Source organism: Rhinoderma darwinii, chromosome 2, assembly GCF_050947455.1.
Source record: "Rhinoderma darwinii isolate aRhiDar2 chromosome 2, aRhiDar2.hap1, whole genome shotgun sequence".
Taxonomy (NCBI): domain Eukaryota; kingdom Metazoa; phylum Chordata; class Amphibia; order Anura; family Rhinodermatidae; genus Rhinoderma; species Rhinoderma darwinii.
This window is the reverse complement of record NC_134688.1, coordinates 458,923,471-458,943,827: the sequence shown is the minus strand read 5'-3', so window position 1 is coordinate 458,943,827 and position 20,357 is coordinate 458,923,471. Positions and strand designations below refer to the sequence as shown.

The window sequence follows — 20,357 nt, the reverse complement described above, 5'->3', positions numbered from 1 at the left end:
TTACAAACCAGGCAAGGATCACACCAATGCGGATGCGCTGTCCCGACAGCCCAGTGAAGTCCCTTACGGAGAGGTGGATGAAGAACAAGAGGAAATCGAGATTCCCCCACTGCGAGTGGTCCCGACAGAGTTAAGGACCAAGAGGGTCACTACAGTGGTCCAAGCAACTGCCGGGATGGCTGAACTGTATGACCAAACCGAATGGGCGTGACGCCAACAGCTGGATGAGGACATCAGGGTAGCCGCAGCCTGGGAAATTCAAGGGAAAAGACCAACACCGGCGGAGAGGAGCAGACTGACGTTGTGAGCACGGATCCTGAGCCGCCAATTAGAGCGGTTGAAGCTGCGTAATGGAGTCCTGTACCGCAGAGTGTGGGCTCCGCTAGAGTACCAAGAACTATGGCAGCTGGTGTTACCAAAGGCAGACGTGAAGTCATTATGCAGGTGGATGCATGAGAAGGGAGGCCACTTTGCAGCAAACAAAACGGTTCAATTGATCCGTAATCACTTCTACTCTCCAGGATTAGAGGAAGTAACCAGGCACGTATGCGAAGAATGTGCGACCTGTGTGGTGCACAAGGCTACTGAACAGTGCGTAGAGCCGATGGTCATCAAGACGGGAGAACCGCTGGAGCTGTTGTCGGTCGACTTCCTGACCATACAGGAAGTCACGTTGGGTCACAAGTATGCCTTAGTCTGTGTCGACCACTTCTCCAAATTTGCGGTAGTGATTCCAACCCGGGATCAGACTGCATCAACAACAGCCACTGCATTGTGGAAACACGTTCTTCGTCCTTACGGGTGTCTGAGACGACTACTATCCGACCAAGGGCCAAATTTCGAATCCGAACTTATCCAGGAGCTGTGTGCCCTAGATGGAATAAGAAAATCGAGGACGACGCCTTACCACCCGCAAGGCAATGCGGCCTGTGAAAGATTTAACTGCACATTACTTGGTCTGCTGAGAACCCTGGGGGAGGAGAAACAGGAACGATGGCCCGATTACATAGACGAACTGGTGTGCACCGCACAACGGGTTACACCGCATATCAGCTGATGTTCGGCCGTCCCAGTCGGTTGCCACTAGCGCTCCTTTGGGAGACCACAGAATCTCACGTGGACAGGTCTCCCGCTGAATGGGTACAGGAACACCAGAGGCATTTGAACATCGCGAAAGGCAGGGTGGAGAGAGTTGGAGTAAGAGAGAATACTCAGAACCGAGCTAAATGTCACGCAATCTTTCATCCTGGAGATCGAGTATTGGTCCTGAACCGCCGAGTGACACGCAGGGGTAAGCTAGAACCCCGATGGGAAAGAAGACCATATGTGGTAATTAAGCGTATTGATCCTGAGCTCCCGGTGTATGAAGTACGGCCAGAAGGGGATCGGGGCCAGAGTAGAAACCTACACCGGAACCTGTTGCAGCCCTGCACCTTTCCCATGCCAGACGTGGTATACTCGCCAGGACCAGAAGAGCAGTGGGGTTCGTTGCCGACTGCTGCAGGAGAGGACTTGTGGCTGGTGATCCCGTCAGATAACCCCTCGGCGTCCCGGGAATGAGTGCCAAGGGAAGCAGCAGAGTTGACCGGGGCCTTGGAGTCATCAACACCCGAAGAGAATCGCGGATTACGGTATCCTCAGAGAAGTAGCCTTAACAGACGACCGGCTTATCTACAGGACTACGAAGTACAAGTGCAGAGGACTGCACTTCAGAACGAGGGGGGAAGTGTAAGAGTGGTCAACACCACAGAGGACTTACCTGTCCGGAGCGGGATGGCGTCGCCTGCTGTCTTGCGCATGCGCATGTGCCGGAAGTGAGATAACGCGCGACCAGAAGTGGTCAGAAGGGCGCGAAGAGAAGGGAGGAGGTGAGAGGTGACGCGCGACCGGAAGTGGTGAGTAGGGTGCGGAGAGAGGAGGGGAGGTGACGCGCGACCAGAGGAGAGGAAGGAGGGCAGTAAGGAGAGAAGGAAGTGGGTGAGGTGAAGCGGCGGAGTGTGGCAGAAGGGAGAGAAGCGGCGGAAGAGAGAGAAGCGGCAGGGAGACCGGTGGAGCTGGAAACCAAGGCAGGCAGCCTTGGAGTGAGGGAAAAGCGAAAGAGAGCAGGACCAGAGAGAGACAGGCCGGACGAGTGTGAAGGAAGGGGCCGCAGTGAGTACCAAAGAACCCCCCAGCCCAGCAGCACTAGCCGCCCAGCAGACAGCAGCACTAGCCGCCCAGCAGACAGCAGCGCTAGTCGCCCAGCAGCACTAGCCGCCCAGTAGCACTAGCCGCCCAGCAGCCAGCAGCACTAGCCGCCAAGCAGCACTAGCAGAACTAGCCGCCCAGCAGCACTAGCCGCCCAGCAGCCAGCAGCACTAGCCGCCCAGCAGCCAGCAGCACCAGCCGTCCAGAGGTCCAGCCGTCCAGAGGTCCAGCCGTCCAGAGGCCCAGCCGTCCATAGGTCCGGCCGTCCACAGGTCCAGCCATGCAAAGGTCCAGCCGTGCAGAGGTCCAGCCGTGCAGTGGTCCAGCCGTGCAGAGGTCCAGATGTGCAGAGGTTCAGCCGTGCAGTGGTCCAGCCGTGCAGAGGTGCTGCAGCCATACACTGGGACGCCACCCCAAAGCAGAGGGAGAAGACGCAGAGGAGCACAGGTACTGGACTTGTTTCTCCCTAAGCGAGGACGAGGAAGCATGACTCCCATAGTCGCGACAGTGCACCAGAGACTTTCCCATACGGAGGAGGAGGAACAGCCATTGAGCCACGTCCTTCAACGCCCCAACCTTTTTCCCGTGGCTACCTCCTGGCTGTGTTCCGGCGTTCATTTCAGAGGACAATTGTTACCCGAAGTTAAATGTTTTAACCATGAAGAGGAGATCCGTTTCTGAATTTCCACAGTAAACAACCGTTAAACCAACTGCAGTGTCGTATCTATTGCCCACCACAGCAGCACCCACCTCCACATGGATGTCTCCAGTCTGCCAGAGTTGCTGTGTGTTAGCGGCTCTCTAGCCTGGCTCTTAGAGATGGGTGCTGAGAGGGGTCACCCCCTCTATGACGTCTATATGCCCTAATAAGACATATAAAAAGGGGTTATCTTCATGAGACAACCCCTTTAATCCTTTCTTTCTCCTCATTTTTTCAAACCCTTTTTAAGTAGTCAAATCTCAATACCCATATCCCTGCTCCACCCCTTGTCATCCCACTTTACCTCCCAACATTTTAATCTCCATTTGTGGAACATTTAGACCCTACCTCCGGTTCGCCCAGCAGTGCCCATAAAACATACCAAATACGCCCATTTTGGATGCATAATGAATGTATAAGCTCCACCCCTTTGCATTCCATTTCATGGTACAACCCTGTGTAATACGGGACTGTCGGGCGGTATTCTTACACTACATGGTCGTCTTTCTATGTGCAGCTCAGCAGAATATATTGTTGTTTGGTAAAAAGGACAAAACAAGTAAAAAAGTAAATCTTTATATATAAAATTTTTATGAAAATAAAGTTATGTATAAAATATTATATACAAATATAATAAATCTTCAGCAGCGTAACTATAATGGATGCAGAGGTTGTGGTCACACCAGGGCCCTGTATCTTGAGGGGCCCAAATGTTCTCTGCCCCATATGAGGAGACCAGTGCTATAAATGCCTCATGATAGTTTGGGGCCATGTTACTGGTTTTACATTGGGGTCCAGGAACCTCAGGTTACATCTCTGTAAAGCTGCGCTGGAGATCAGACGAAGGGTCCTAACACTGTAATACCGCCTAGGGGCCCATTTTCTCAGGGTCTGGCTCCTTTTCTTCCTTGCTGGGTGATGTTTCCTCCAGGTCGTCCCTCAGGATTATCCAGTCCTCCTTTAGGCTCTTCCTGAATTTTATTGTTAGAACCTGAGAAGAGAAAGAAGAACAGGACACGTTATATCCATTCCTATTCCCTGAGATTCCACTAAATATAACAGTCTCTGGAGAGGGGAGGACTGAGCAGACAACAGAAGAGAGAGGGTCCGACAGCTGAGAGCGCCACAGTCCCCTCCTCCGCCAAATGTGTAAGAAATAAGGAGGGAGCAGTGTGAATATGTAGAATAGATCTGATCTCATATACTGACCTGGAAATCCCGATACAGCAGGATTTGACTTATACAGGAGCTGAATAACACCAGCCATTCCAGGATTGTTAGGGACGTTTTTGCAGACTGAAAAAAAGGGAAAGAAAATACATTTGACATTGTCTTTTCTGTTCTTCTTACCCTTCCATGTAGTGATAAATTATTACTGGGACCGGGGGTCCCGGGATTGTATATATTATATTCTATACAGCCGCTTCTTAGTTGTATCTGTGTCTGGAAAAGCAGAGTAACAACCTATATGTCCGCCATCACAGCGCTAATAGTTGTCATCCAGGTTCTACATCCTCATGAATAGCAGTGATACGTCCTCCGCTTCCATATTACTGCAGAACTCAGCAGATCACCCAAAACGTCAAGAAAACTGGCGTCACCCCCCTGTTAAGGGCGTTTTTTCATGGCAGTCGTATTGTTGACACCCGGCTTTCCCAGAATAAGATATATATAAGAAATGGCTGTATAGAACTATGAAGAACTTGATCCTGAATGGTAAAACACACATACCTGTATACAGTGATCGCTGGTACAGAGGGCATACATAGCCATTTTACATGCCAACTCTGCAAGGAGGATGTATATAGGAAAATAACCGCACACCTGTAAAATGGACTTTATATGTGTCACATGTAAGTGGATAATCTAAGCTGTAAGGAGCGCGGCAGACGATGTTGTAATGACATAGAGGAGGGGTCCTGCCACTAAACAGCCACTGAGGCATGAGCCACAAAGCCCCTCATTATACCTCAGTGCTGTTTATAGTCCCTTCTGTGATGTATAAGCTGAAATATAATAACTATTTCTTCCACATAATGGCGGCTCCATTAGAAGTTAGCAGGAGAGGTAGGGGTTAATATTATGGGTCACTTTATGGAGACAGAACTTCCTCAATGCCCACTTGTAATTTGCCCAAAAAAAGAATATTCAATATGTCCCTTTATTTGCTTCAGCTGTGGGTGCTGGTGGTCATGTCCCCAGGAGAAGTCCAGGGTTGGCAGCGCTGGTGACATCATCTCTACTCATCACCCACATTGGTGTTATCTGTAGTGATGATGACGGGGCACAGGAATAAGGAGATCTATCATTACAATAAAGATGCTGCTCGCTATAAATGATAACGTGGTGACTTGGAAAGGATACTGCTTAGGAAGGCCAGAAACATCAGTACAGACAGGGCAGCTTTCGTACAGCGTACACAGCGGACGTTCCTGGATGCCGTGTACAGAGGTCCTGCCAGGCAGATACTGTAGAGTCCGGTACATAACATTGCTGCAAAGCCAATATAATTTCTCACACAGGATTCCTAGAAGGAAACACAAAATATATTACACGTCCCATCATGGATTACATGTCATCATACAGCGCACATGTCCCCCATATTATTAGATTATCCTGGACACCTTCCATTGTCAGGTTATACACAGTCCCTGCAGTGCTCCTTGGTCAGAGGTCATAGATGAGCAGCTGAGGGTCCGGCACCCTGAAGGGCCCTTAGTCCACAGTGTAGGATCCTGGTTAACACTATATACACCAACCTGTAAATATATGGCTATCAAGTTCCCCACACAGGCCGTCCATCCGAGCGCCAGCAGCAGTTTCCGGAAGATGGCGCTACAGATTTGTCTCTCAGCCGCTCTGATCTCTATGAGTCTGTACATTACGTACATGATGGCGACTTCTGAAATACAGAACAAGACATCAGCCCATAGATGTTACATGTACTACACACAATAATGATATGTTATATAAATGTGAAGGTAATAACATGTACAGGGGACGTATCACCCAATAAATAGCCAGATTCGCCATTCAAGAGTCTGGGAAAGTTGGGTAACAACCTCTGTTGGAGCTGTCATAGCGGCCATGTTGGTTGTTTCTCATCTTTCCCAGAGACGGATATAGGTCTTATATTGAGCTCTATCCCAGATATAAATATAAGGCACTTACTTAGTAGGTTAGAGACGGTGGTCACTATCATCAGCACTATGGACTCTGGGATCTTCGCTCCAGTGTCGCTGAGAAGAGATAAAATCCATATGTAACATTAGTAGAGCTCCGTGCAGGTGACTAGAGCTCTCAGTAACACAAGTGACTTCACTGCCGGAGTTCTAGCAATTCCTCCATGTTACTAAGTGACCAAGAAATGAATCTTAATTTGGCCACTGCCGGAATAAGTGCTGGATACATTATAGCGAAGCTCTGGTTATTCCATCATGATTCCCTAATATCAGGTTATTATCAGAATTTACCCTTTATGATCTGGAATCACTTTCTACATCACTTTCCCCAGGCCGATATCCCAGTCAGTGCTGTCAAATCATAAAAAGTGATGACTCAAGTCATGGAGAAGCTGGTACTGGACGGCAGCAGTGGTTATGTAGCCGGGGTCTCACTTAACCTCCCATATGGCACAGCTCCTCTCTGATTTGGCTGCCAACCAAATGTAAACAGAACGACCACGCTCTTTACACTGGGCAGATATCACCTACTATTATCCGGCTACAGAGACATGATCGGGATACACTTCTTTCACCAATCATGCCCCAGTAATGCCCACAGAACAACGCACCCCCTTACATCACATACACTGCAGCACATTCCTCCTCCTTGTCACATACACACATACAGTAAGTATACAGTATATACCTCCTTACACCTGAGTTGTTACTTAAAGAGTTTTTTGCACTAAAGTAAGAGATCCCATATTGCTGGGATATGTAATCACTTACTGACTCATGTGGGGGGGTGGGGGGGCAACTGCTAGAACCCCTAACAATCCTTAGAATAAAGGGCCACATTACTAGATAAGCTTTTCCCTGCACAGCCGCGCTCCTCACCACCCGCTGTGCAGGGAACGCTAACACAGCCCCATTGTAATTCCCTGCACAGCGGGTGGCCGGGAGTGTCACTGTACAGGGGCAAGACCAAAGGGACCTTGGTTCCCTTCATTCTCTGGATTGACAGGGGTCCCAGAAGTCAGACCCCCACCAATCAGAATGTGATGGCATATCCTAGTCAGATACTATAAACTTCTATGATGGGAATATCCCTTTAACATGAAATAATTTTTTTTTATCCTAAGTTCCTTGCATTAAACCCACTCCCATGAATTCTGTACAGTTATATACAAAAGGGTCTAAAATAAAGTTTTTCTAATCTAGAACCTCATGACCCAGAATTCTTGTTACTATTAACATTCCGTCTTTATTAAGTGTCTCTACATTGTCTATAAAGAGTCTCTTACCTGATGCTCATCAATGGTGTCTCATAATGACCTTCAGCCATAGTCATGGTGTAAGTGGTAATAATACCGATGAAGGTCCACGCTGCCCAGAGACATGGCAGAACAGCCAAGCCTGGGCTCAACATATTGGTGATATATATGTCGTTCAGAAAAGCAGTATATAAATATATTTCGCTACCAAAAGCAGTAGCCTTCTCCTCCTTCTATCCGAAATCAGAGAAAGTGATCAGTTTTCATTTTACCTATCCTTTGATAGGCACCCAGCTGATGATGTCACAACCCAGCTGATGATGTCACAATGACACAACCCAGCTGATGATGTCACAATGGGGCCTTGACATTGACCAGAGCTGGAAAAACTGTTAGATCAGAAATAAAGTTATCTCGTAGAAGTCAATTATAAATATCAGATAAATTGTTATTGATGTATTACGGCCAATAACTTTTCTCCATTTTGGTATTTCAGGAGCCGCTGTAGATGACAGTTACAGTTGCAGCGTTGCTTCATCGTCACATCATAGGCGTTATATTATAATATAATGTATTCATTTTACCACTTACTATTATTCAGGAGGGAGATAACTCTATAGAACAATGCAAATTTATATATCAATGGGGCAGGATTTCTGCAAATTTGAATAAAAAGTGGCGTTTTGGGGGTTTTTCCGGGCGGAATACTTTTATATTTGTAAATATTCTGTGTAGATTGGGCATGGCGGTATGCAGAGTCTTAGCTAGGTTCTCCAGCACCCGAGGCAAAGATTCAGTTTGGCGCCCCCCCCCCCCCAACCTCTTTCCCGACATCTCCTTCCCCCTCGCCGTGTTTGTTTTCTCTACCAATCGACGTGTCATTTCTTTTCCACATTTCTTTTTATGTAACTCGAGCATAAAAACATTTGCACATTTTACAAGCAATATAGTTCTATACACAACACCAGAATAGTGGTCAGTACATAAATACAGCCCCAGAACCAAGCTCAGTACATAAATACAGCCCCAGAACCAAGCTCAGTACATAAATACAGCCCCAGAACCAAGCTCAGTACATAAATACAGCCCCAGAACCATGCTCAGTACATAAATACAGCCCCAGAACCAAGCTCAGTACATAAATACAGCCCCAGAACCAAGCTTAGTACATAACTACAGAGCCAGAACCAAGCTCAGTACATAAGTACAGCCCCAGAACCAAGCTCAGTACATAAGTACAGCCCCAGAACCAAGCTCAGTACATAAATACAGCCCCAGAACCAAGCTCAGTACATAAATACAGCACCAGCACAAACACAGCTCAATTTAGTGCAACCCCTGACGTATAGGTTCACACTAAATTGTTTCCAGCTCCCAGCATGGCCCGAACAATGGTGAGGAGGCTGGGAGTTGCTGTTTCACAAAAATAAATCATATCATAATCATACCACCCATCATCTCGCTGCAGATCATCCAGTGACTACAGTGCTGATTAGAGGCAGAATAAACATTTACATTAAGTGACTCACCGGTGACGTCTCAGATTCTAGTTCTTTTTCTCCATCCGGTCCAGACTATGATGACTTCTCCCGGTCACAGCCCATTTCTGCAGTTTGTCTTCGTCTTCTCACTTTTCCAACATTTCTACACCTATAAACAAAGATAAAGTTCTCATTACACCACACACTATGTCCCTAAATATAATAGCGCCATACACTGCACCTCTAATTATAATAGCACCATACACCATGTCCCACACACACACACAGTGCCCCCTGTAGATAGTGCCTGCCATAGAGCATCCTGTAGATAGCGCCCCCTGTAGATAGTGCCCCATATAGCCCACCCTTATATAGTGTCCCACATATAGCTCCCCCTATAGTGCTCTAAAGATAGCCCACCCCTGTATATAGCCCCCCTGTAGATATAGCCGACCCCTGTATATAGTGCTCCACGTATAGCCCAACCCTGTATATAGCCCCCTGCAGATATAGCCCACCCCTGTATATAGTGCTCCACAGATAGCCCACCCCTGTATATAGCTCCCCTGTAGATATAGTCCAACCCTGTATATAGTGCTCAACAAATAGCCCACCCCTGTATATATCCCCCTGTAGATATAGCCCACCCCTGTATATAGTACTCCACAGATAGCCCACCCCTGTATATAGCCCCCCTGTAGATATAGTCCACCCCTGTATATAGTGCTCCACGTATAGCCCAACCCTGTATATAGCCCCCTGCAGATATAGCCCACCCCTGTATATAGTGCTCCACAGATAGCCCACCCCTGTATATAGCTCCCCTGTAGATATAGTCCACCCCTGTATATAGTGCTCCACATATAGCCCACCCCAGTATATAGCCCCCCTGTAGATAGAGCCCCACCATAGAAAAAGCCTCCCTGGTAGATAAAGTCCCCCCCCCATAGGTAAAGCCCCCCCCCCCTGTAGATAATGCCACACACTTTTTTATTACGATAAAATAACAAACTATTCAAACTCCCCTTAATCCCGTTCCCACGCCGTCCGGCAGCAAAGGAGACCCGCTCTTTTCTGCGCAGGTCTCCTGGGGTTGAACGCTTCCCTGTCATTCAGCGCCTTTCAATGACGCAAGCGGTGCAAAGTATCGCGCCGCTTCACTCGTAGAAAGGAGCTGAATGGCCGGCAGTGGCGGATTAAGTAGACATAGGCCCTGGGCTGTTCCACAAACTTGGGCCTCCCTTCCCCACTGCCGCTCTGCCGTGTCTATAGTGAACACCACCTTTTTGTGTGAGCATTGACAATTGGGTGTTACGATTCCCCTTGTCAAAGGGTTGTGTCCCTACATACTGACAGTCTCCAACCATCGCTGACAGTATCACACTGTGTAAGGACACATCCTCCTCACAATGGGAATGATAACACGCATTTGTCTATTAGCTCTGGGTACACAGAGATATGTAGAATACAAGGATTACCTGCAACAGACATGTCAGGAGAGGAGATCCCCTATAGATCCAGTGACGTCTTCTCTGATGGGAGCCGTTTTCTTTTCTTCTCCATCTGACGCAGACCGTTATGGCGACTTCTCCTGATGAGACATCTTTGCCCATCGCTTCTGCAGCCATTTCCAGCCCTTATAGAAACACACAAATTTAGACACCAAGGCCCAGGACCATGCATTAAAGGGGTTGTCCGGGCACAGACCGTTTTTTATACTGATGACCTATCGATGTGCCCGGACAACCCCTTTTACTCAGGCTAATAAATTTGTAAAATAGACTACATTATACAATACCTACAGACCCCAGACATTCTAAACTATTGCAGTCCCGAAACCAGGCCCCCCTAAACAAATACAGACCCCGGAATAATCACGCTGAATAAATACAGACCTCAAACCGGACCCCTAAATACAGACACCAGACCTGACCCCCTACACTAATAATGACCCCAGACCTGACTCCCTTAATACAGACCTCAGACCAGACCCCCTAAACTAATACAGACCCCTAAATAAAGACCCCAAAACTAATACAGACCCCTAAATACAGACCCCATAAACAAATACAGACCCCAGACCACACCCCCAAATACAGACCCCCTAAATACAGACACCAGACCTCAAACTAATACAGACCACCTAAATACAGACTCCAGACCAGACCCCCTACACTAATAATGACCCCAGACCTGACTCCCTTAATACAGACCTCAGACCAGACCACCTAAACTAATACAGACCCCTAAATAAAAACCCCAAAACTAATACAGACCCCTAAATACAGACCCTATAAACTAATACAGACCCCAGACCACACCCCCAAATACAGACCCCTTAAATACAGACACCAGACCTCAAACTAATACAGACCCCCTAAATACAGACTCCAGACCAGACCCCCTATTCTAATAGAGACCCCAGACCAGACCCCTAAATACAGACCCCTAACCTAATACAGACCCTAGATCAGGCCCCCTAAATAGACCCTGTAAACTAATACAGACGAGAGATAAGACCCCCTAAATGCAGACCCCTAAATGCAGACCCCTAAACTAATACAGACCCTAGAACAGGCCCCCTAAATAGACCCTATAAACTAATACAGACCCCAGACCTCAAACTAAAACAGACCCCCTAAAAACCGACCCCAGACCACTTAAACTAACACAGACCCCTAAATATACAGACCATAAACCCCTTAAACTGATACAGACCCTAGACCAGACCCCCAAAATACAGACCCCTTAAACTAATAGACACCAAACCTTCTAAATACAGTCCCCAAACCAGGCCCCCTAAATACAGACCCCACACCAGACCCCTAAATACAGTCCCCCTAAATACAGACCCATTAAACAAATCAATCCCCTTATACTTACAGTCAGTCTTCTCTGTGGAGTCGCTGCTGATTCTGCTTCTGCTGCTGCTCGAGCTCCTGCGGTCATGTGACCAGCAGGTCTCTAAGCAATAGTAAAAACTTCAGAGATAAGGTCATGTGACCATCAGGTCTCTAAGCAATAGTAAACACTTCAGAGATAAGGTCATGTGACCTTATGTCTAAAGGTCCTTTTGCAGGACATACACATTGCAGTTTCGTCGCGGTTTTTGTACCATGATAATCCGCCATTGATGGCTGGGCACGGAACATACTCGGCCATTCATTGTGTAATGACAGGGATAGGGAAACAGGCAAGTGAGCCCTAATCTACCCTCCACTCAGCCCCTGCCTACTTGCAACGACCCGCCCTAGGCGACGGGGTACAACTGGGCGACGGTCCCTACGCTCAATAAGTGCACGACAGACAACCAGACAAGGAAACACAGAACAAAGGGAAACGGGGCAGTTGCCCACGGCAACACCGTGAGCAACAAGAGAAGTAAACGAGCCGAGTCAAACCAGGAGAGTACGAGGTGCCAAACGCAGAGCAGGAGAGTAGTGAACAAGCCGAGTCAAACCAGGAGTGTACGAGGTACCAAACGCAGAGCAGAGGAGTGGTCAGTAAGCCAGGGTCATATGAAGCAGGGTCAAATAGTACAGAAGCTGCAGCAGGGCCAGGAAACCAACAGAGAAGATTCACAAGCAAGGAGGAACAGGAAAGGCAGGTATAAATAGACAGAGGGCGGGAGCTAGCTCCGTCTGGCCAGACTGTGATAGGCTCTCCCACTCCTAAGCCTGCCATCCTGAGTGGTGGAAGATGGAGTCAGTCTCACAGACATAGAAGCAGGTGCAGACTGATTACCTATGGGCGTGGATACAGAAGCTGTGCCTGGCAGATCCTTAACACATTGGTTCTAATTGTACTTGTGTCAGATAGGTGCAGGTACAATTATAGTGCAGGAGGGGGTGGCGCTGGCGCCCCCCTCTAAGTTGCGCCCGGGGCACATGCCCCGCCTGCCCCCCCCCTAGCTACGCCCCTGGACGTGTGGATTTAAGGCATGCTGGGATTTATCACACAGCTGAGTTTCCTAAGTTTGGCAAAAAAAAATCATAAACTGTGGTCAAATAGGCGATCATCTATCTGGGAAATCATCTAGAGTGCCAAGACCAGCATGAGTAATGTAAAAACAGTCAGCCAATCAAAAGAACCCCAGGTACTTGTGCTGCCTAGATTATATATATATACACTACCGTTCAAAAGTTTGGGGGTCACCCAGACAATTTTGTGTTTTCCATGAAAACTCACACTTATATTTATCAAATGAGTTGCAAAATGACTAGAAAATATAGTCAAGATATTGACAAGATTAGAAATAATGATTTTTATTTGAAATAATAATTTTCTCCTTCAAACTTTGCTTTGGTCTTGGAATGCTCCATTTGCAGCAATTACAGCATTGCAGACCTTTGGCGTTCTAGCTGTTAATTTGCTGAGGTAATCGGGAGAAATTTCACCCCATGCTTCCAGAAGCCCCTCCCACAAGTTGGATTGGCTTGATGGGCAAGCTGTCAAGCTGCTCCCACAACAGCTCTATGGGGTTGAGATCTGGTGACTGCGCTGGCCACTCCATTACAGATAGAATACCAGCTGCCTGCTTCTTCCCTAAATAGTTCTTGCATAATTTGGAGGTGTGCTTTAGGTCATTGTCCTGTTGTAGGATGAAATTGGCTCCAATCAAGCGCTGTCCACAGGGTATGGCATGGCGTTGCAAAATGGAGTGATAGCCTTCCTTATTCAAAATCCCTTTTACCTTGTACAAATCTCCCACTTTACCAGCACCAAAGCAACCCCAGACCATCACATGACCTCCACCATGCTTGACAGATGGCGTCAGGCACTCTTCCAGCATCTTTTCAGTTGTTCTGCGTCTCACAAATGTTCTTCTGTGTGATCCAAACACCTCAAACTTCGATTCGTCTGTCCATAACACTTTTTTCCAATCTTCCTCTGTCCAATGTCTGTGTGCTTTTGCCCATATTAATCTTTTCCTTTTATTAGCCAGTCTCATTTTTCTTTGCCACTCTGCCCTGAAGGCCAGCATCCCGGAGTCGCCTCTTCACTGTAGGCGTTGACACTGGCGTTTTGCGGGTACTATTTAATGAAGCTGCCAGTTGAGGACCTGTGAGGCGTCTATTTCTCAAACTAGAGACTCTAATGTACTTGTCTTGTTGCTCAGTTGTGCAGCGGGGCCTCCCACTTCTCTTTCTACTCTGGTTAGAGCCTGTTTGTGCTGTCCTCTGAAGGGAGTAGTACACACCGTTGTAGGAAATCTTCAGTTTCTTGGCAATTTCTCGCATGGAATAGCCTTCATTTCTAAGAACAAGAATAGACTGTCGAGTTTCACATGAAAGCTCTCTTTTTCTAGCCATTTTGAGAGTTTAATCGAACCCACAAATGTAATGCTCCAGATTCTCAACTAGCTCAAAGGAAGGTCAGTTTTATAGCTCCTCTAAACAGCAAAACTGTTTACAGCGGTGCTAACATAATTGCACAAGGGTTTTCAAGTGTTTTCTAATCATCCATTAGCCTTCTAACACAGTTAGCAAACACAATGTACCATTAGAACACTGGAGTGATGGTTGCTGGAAATGGGCCTCTATACCCCTATGTAGATATTGCATTAAAAACCAGACGTTTGCAGCTAGAATAGTCATTTAGCACATTAACAATGTATAGAGTGTATTTCTGATTAATTTAATGTTATCTTCATTGAAAAAAACGTGCTTTTCTTTCAAAAATAAGGAAATTTCCAAGTAACCCTAAACTTTTGAACGGTAGTGTATATATATATATATATATATATATATATATATATATATATGCACACATATATATATATATATATATATATATATATATAGCTGAAATCTGCTTACCGAAATTTTCATTTCCTGGAGTCTGGAGGCAGCACACAAATGAGAGGTTATGTCCCTAGGTGGAATTATAAGAGAACAGGTTAACAAGCAATAACCAATTAACTAGTAATGCAAGGACCTCCTTTATAAGGCCCAGAGAAACCCCACCTCTTTGTATGGTATGTAGCCGTTAAAATAATTAATCAGTCCTACGGACTCCAGGAAATGAAAATTTCGGTAAGCAAATTTCAACTTTCCTGATCGTCCGTCGGCAGCACACAAATGAGATTTGTAAAGCAATGTTTATAGGGTGGGAGATCCAGTCGCTTTATTTAACCCCTTAAGGACGAGGCCTTGTTTTGGCCTTAAAGGGAATGTGTCGCATTTTTTTTGTTACAGTTAGTGCAACATTGTTATAATTTTTTAAATTTTTTCACAAGTCAGGAAATATTATAAATTAGATTCTAATTTATAACATTTCCCTGTGCTGGTCACTAGAGGGAGCAATTCCCAAAATTGCAGCAGTGGCATGTGGTAAAGCATTGCTTTATGCTGCTAATTTGATGTAAACACACACGCTCTAGTGAGCTCACAGAATCCCCCCTCCCTTATCCTGGCTAGTGGCAGGAGAAAGGAGGGGATTGAATTTTCAAACCTCCTACACTCTGTGCCGCCATTTTTTGAGCTAACACACAGTGTAGTAGGCTTACATACAGTGGTAATCACACACTAAAACACGAACATACACAGACATAACTTACCTGCTCCTGCCGCCGCCGCTCCCTCCGGTCCGTCCGCTCCGTCTGCTCCCTCCGCTCCTAGTGCTCGCTTCAGAACACATGTCCGGAAGCCGCAACCGGCAGTAGTCATCTTACTGTCCTGCTGCGGCTTCCGGTCCACAAGAAAATGGCGCCGGATGTCGCTCGGCCGAAGACCTTCCATTTGGACTGTGTGGGAGCGGCGCATGCGCCGTTCCCACACAGACGGCGTACACCATAGTGAATGCGAACGTTTCCCATTCGCAGTCTCTATGGGGATGTATGTGCCGTATTCCATCTCTGCATGTGTCGTTAATCGACACATACAGAGATGAAAAAAAAATGGCAGCCCCCATAGTGAAGAAAAAGTTAGAAAAAAAAAAAGTAAAAAACAAACACACAAATAAATAAAAAATGTTTTAATAAAACACTAAAAGCAAATTGATCTAAAAAATATTTTTTTTCGCGACACCCTTCCTTTAAGGCTCAGAGCCCATTTTTGAAATCTGACATATTTCACTACTTTATGTGGTAATAACGTCGGAATGCTTAAACCTATCCAAGCGATTCTGAGATTGTTTTCTCGTGACACTTTGAGCTTTATATTAGTGGTAAAATTTGTTCAATATAGTCAGTGTATATTTGTGAAAAATGTCAAAATTGAGAGAAAATTTTGAAAAAATAGCATTTTTCTGAATTTAAATGCATCGGCTTGTAAAACTGATGGTTATACCCCCCAAAATAGTTACTAGTTCACATTTCCCATATGTCTACTTTTAGATTGGCATCGTGTTTTGAAAATTTTTTTTATTTTTCTTGGATGTTACAAGGCTTAGAACATAAACAGCAATTTCTCATATTTTTAAGAAAATTTCCAAAGCCTTTTTTTTAAGGTACCTGTTCAGTTCTGAAGTGGCTTTGAGGGGCCTATGTATTAGACACCCCCATAAAACACCACAACTAGACCTCTCAAAGTATTCAAAACAGCATTTAGAAAGTTTTTCACAGGAATTAAAGCAATGTAGAGGGGAAATTAGCAAATTTCATTTTTCTTGCTGAATTTCAATTTTATTCCATTTTTTCTGTAACACAGAAGGTTTTCCAAGAGAAACACTATTAAATATGTATAGTCCAGATTCTGCAATTTTTAGAAATGTCCCACATGTGTCTCTAGCGCGCTCGTGGACTAAAACACAAGCCCTAGAAGCAAAGAAGCACCTAGTGCATTTTGGGGCCTCTTTTTTATTAGAATATATTTTAGGCAGCATGCCAGGTTTGAAGAGGTGTTGACGTACCAAAACAGTAGGAATCCCCCAAAAGTGACCCCATTTTGGAAACTACACCCCTCAAGGAATTAATGTATGGTTGTTGTTAACATTTTGACCCCACAGTTTTTTCACAGCACGTATTTGAATTGGGCTGTGACATTTAAAAAATAAAAAATTTTCCAATAAAAAGACATTTTTGATACAATTTCTTATTTTCACAAGAAATAAAATACCCAATTTTGTTGCCCAATTTGTCCTGAGTGCGGCAATACCCCATTTATGGTGATAAACTGCCGTTTGGGCCCATGGGAGGGCTCAGAAGGAAAGGAGCGCTATGTGTTTGTTGGAGTCCAGATTTTGCTGGATTGGTTTTCGGGTGCCATGTCGCATTTGCAGAGCACCAGAGATATCAAAGCAATGGAAACCCACCAGAAGTGACCCCATTTTGGAAACTACACCCCTCAAGGAATTGATTTATGGTTGTTGTTACCATTTTGACCGCACAGTTTTTTCACAGCACGTATTTGGATTGGGCTGTGAAATTTAAAAAATGTAATTTTTTCCAATAAGATGTCATTTTTTATCAAAATATCTTATTTTATCTTATCTTATCTTATTTTCACAAGAAACAAAATACCCCCTTTTGTTGCCCAATTTGTCCTAAGTGCGGCAATATCCCATTTGTGGTGATAAACTGCCGTTTGGGCCCATGGGAGGGCTCAGAAGGAAAGGACCACCATTTGGCCTACTGGGGATTTTCTGGTGCTAAGTCATGTATGCAGAAGCCCCTGAGGTACCAGTACAGTTGAAACCCCCGAGAAGTGACCCCATTTTAAAAACGACACCCCTTAAGACATTCATCTAGAGGTGTAGTGAGCATTCTGACCCCACAGGTATTGTGTAAAAGGTAATGCGCAGCAGATGATGCAGTGTGAATTTGCAATTTTCTATATATCTATGCCATTTCAGTGTCCAATATATTGTGCCCAGCATGTGCCACCAGAGATATACACCCCATAAACTGTAATGTGGGCTCTCCTGGGTATGGCAATACCCTACATGTGGCTGTTATCAGCTGCCTGGGCACACAGCAGGGCTCAGAAGGGAAAGATGAGGGGGGATAAGCTGTGCGGAGTGCGTCAGGGTAGATTAAAAATCGAAGGGATGTATGGTCAGTTTTAAAACACTGTCATACAGAGCCTTGGTTTTTCGGGACACGTGCCACATTGATATATTGTGTCCTCCCTTATCCCTCTCTTATAGCAGAGTTTGCACCTCTTTTGACTTTTTCCCTTCTTGCCAGTTTGGGGAACTTCTTCTGGAAAGTGTTGCCCTGGTATGATGCGTGTGGCCTCGCTTCCAGAAGTACTGGGTGCCCCCCCTTCTTGGTCCCTAAAGATTAGGTTCTTGATAATGATGTGCACGGCCAGCTTCTTATACCATACCGCATGGCGCTGTGGGGCTCGTCCTGGTACATGGGTACTGGTGTGACATCTCTCTTGTCCTTGTACTTGACACACAATATATTGCTGCTAGAATGTGCCCTGCTCTCACCCCTTATGAGTGTTTGCCCAAGCAGAGTCTTAGGGAGGCCTCTCAGATTTCTTCTAGCAGTGCCGCATGCCGCAGGACTTCTGGAAGCGAGGCACTAGAAGAGTGGGACACTGGTATAAAAACTATCCAGGTAGGAGTGGTAAGGCTGGTCCAGCAGTGGGTGCACCAAATCCCACACAATTTTTGCATTAACTAATTTTTTTCTATAACACAAAAGGTTTTACCCAAAAAACGCAACTTAATATTTATTGCCCAGATTCTGCAGTTTTGAGAAATATCCCACATGTGGCCCTAGTGCGGTAATGGACTGAAGCACCGGCCTCCGAAGCAAAGGAGCACCTAGTGGATTTTGAGGCCTCCTTTTTATTAGGCACCATGTCCGGTTTGAAGAGGTCTTGTGGTGCCAAAACAGTGGAAACCCCTAAAAAGTGACCCTATTTTGGAATCTAGACACATTGAGGAATTCATTGTAGTTTTCATGGGGTGCATGCGGCTTTTTGATCAGTTTTTATTCTATTTTTAGGTGGCGTGGTGACTAATAAACAGCAATTCTACTATTGTTTTTTTATTCTTTTTTTTATACTGCGTTCACCGTGCGCTATAAATGACATATTCACTTTATTCTGCGGTGCGATACGATTACGGCGATGCCATATGTTTATAGTTTTTTTATGTCTTATGGCGTTTGCACAATAAAATAAGTTTTGTAAAAAATCATTTACTTTTTGTGTTACCTTATTCTAAGAGCCAGAACTTTTTTATTTTTCCATCAATAAAGCGAGGGATTGTTTTTTGCGTAACAAACTTTAGTTTCGATCAGGACCATTTTTAGGTATATTCGACATCTCTTTTTATTCCATTTTTTGGGAGGTGAAGTGACCAAACAATTGTGATTCTGCTACGGTTTACTATTATTTCCTTTTACGGCGTTCACCGCGCGGTATAAATAACGAAATAATTTTGTAGTTCAGGCCGTTAAGGACGCGGCGATATTAATTATGTATAGTTTACTTATTTGTTTATATATTTTTATTAATAATAAAGGACTGATAAGGGAAAAAGGGGGATTTTTACTTTTATCACTTTTAAAACTTTTATTTTCTTATTTTTACACATCTTTTTTTTTTACTTTATTACTTTGTCCCACTAGGGGACTTGAGGGCAGGAGGCCCTGATCGCAATTCTAACACACTGCACTACATGCGTAGTGCAGTGTATTAGAACTGTCAGCTACACACTGCCAGCAAGCACAGTGGGTCCTGACTTTGTACGACACAGGATTGATCTGCAGAAGAGTCTCGAAGGGTCCAAGGAACCTGGGAGCAAATTTGCAAGATGGCACCCTCAGCCGGATATTCCTGGAAGACAGCCAGACCTTAATGCCTGGAAGAAACTGGGGAGGTTCTCGTCTTCTAGTGTCTGCCTTTCTCTTCATGCGGTCCACCGCCAGCAGAATAGAAGATCGTGTCTGCTGCCATATCTGCAGAAAGTCCCTGAAGGTAGAGTCGGCTGCAGGCACCTGGGACATAGTAGAGCCGGGCAGGGGTATTTGAGGATGTTGGCCGAAGACTATGAAGAATGGACTGGAGGTGGTGGACTCACTGGTATGGTTATTTTAGAGAACTCCGTCCACGGGAGCAGCTGCACCCAGTCATCATGTCGTCTGGAGACAAAGTGCCGATGGACAGAGTGTACCTATTGCAGATTGGGCCGAGAGGGTACGGGCAGCCGCCCGTTTGTTCCAGGTGCCATTAGCCCACCAAGCCGATTTAGCACTCAATTCCCTAGAGGGGGACGCAAGGAGAGCTGTACTGGTCCTACCAGCTGACCAGCGTGACACGCTAGAAGCTATTATCAATAGACTGGACTCATTATTCGGGGATGTCACTTCAGTCGCTGATCTACATGCGGGTGCAAAGGAATGGGGAGTCCCTCCAACAATTTGCAGTGGGGCTTCAAGGTATGTGGAGTCGGTTGGTGAAGAAAGACCCAGAGGGATGTGCGGCGCTACCCGAGCCCGACCAGATTGTGAGGGACCAGTTTATCTGCGGAATGGATAGCCGCACCTTGAGGAGGGAGCTGCGAGAGTTTATCAGAGCCACACCAACAGTGACGATGAGCGATGTGCTAAGAGAAGTCCTGGAACTCCATCGAGAGGAAGCTGGGGAAGCCA

The 20,357-nt window shown here is 45.8% G+C and overlaps 1 protein-coding gene across 1 annotated transcript; it reads right to left on the bottom strand.

The window, feature by feature from the left end:
* Nucleotides 1-3,461: 3,461 nt before the first annotated feature.
* LOC142741596 (uncharacterized) lies at nucleotides 3,462-7,547 on the bottom strand. The gene is made up of 7 exons (XM_075850961.1): nucleotides 7,356-7,547; nucleotides 6,059-6,126; nucleotides 5,647-5,789; nucleotides 5,252-5,414; nucleotides 4,619-4,674; nucleotides 4,097-4,183; nucleotides 3,462-3,878 (listed from the first exon to the last, which is right to left on the bottom strand). Exons 1-7 carry the CDS (start codon nucleotides 7,478-7,480, stop codon nucleotides 3,756-3,758), a joined length of 765 nt encoding a protein of 254 aa, XP_075707076.1. The 5' UTR covers nucleotides 7,481-7,547; the 3' UTR covers nucleotides 3,462-3,755.
* Between the last annotated feature and the right edge of the window lie 12,810 nt (nucleotides 7,548-20,357).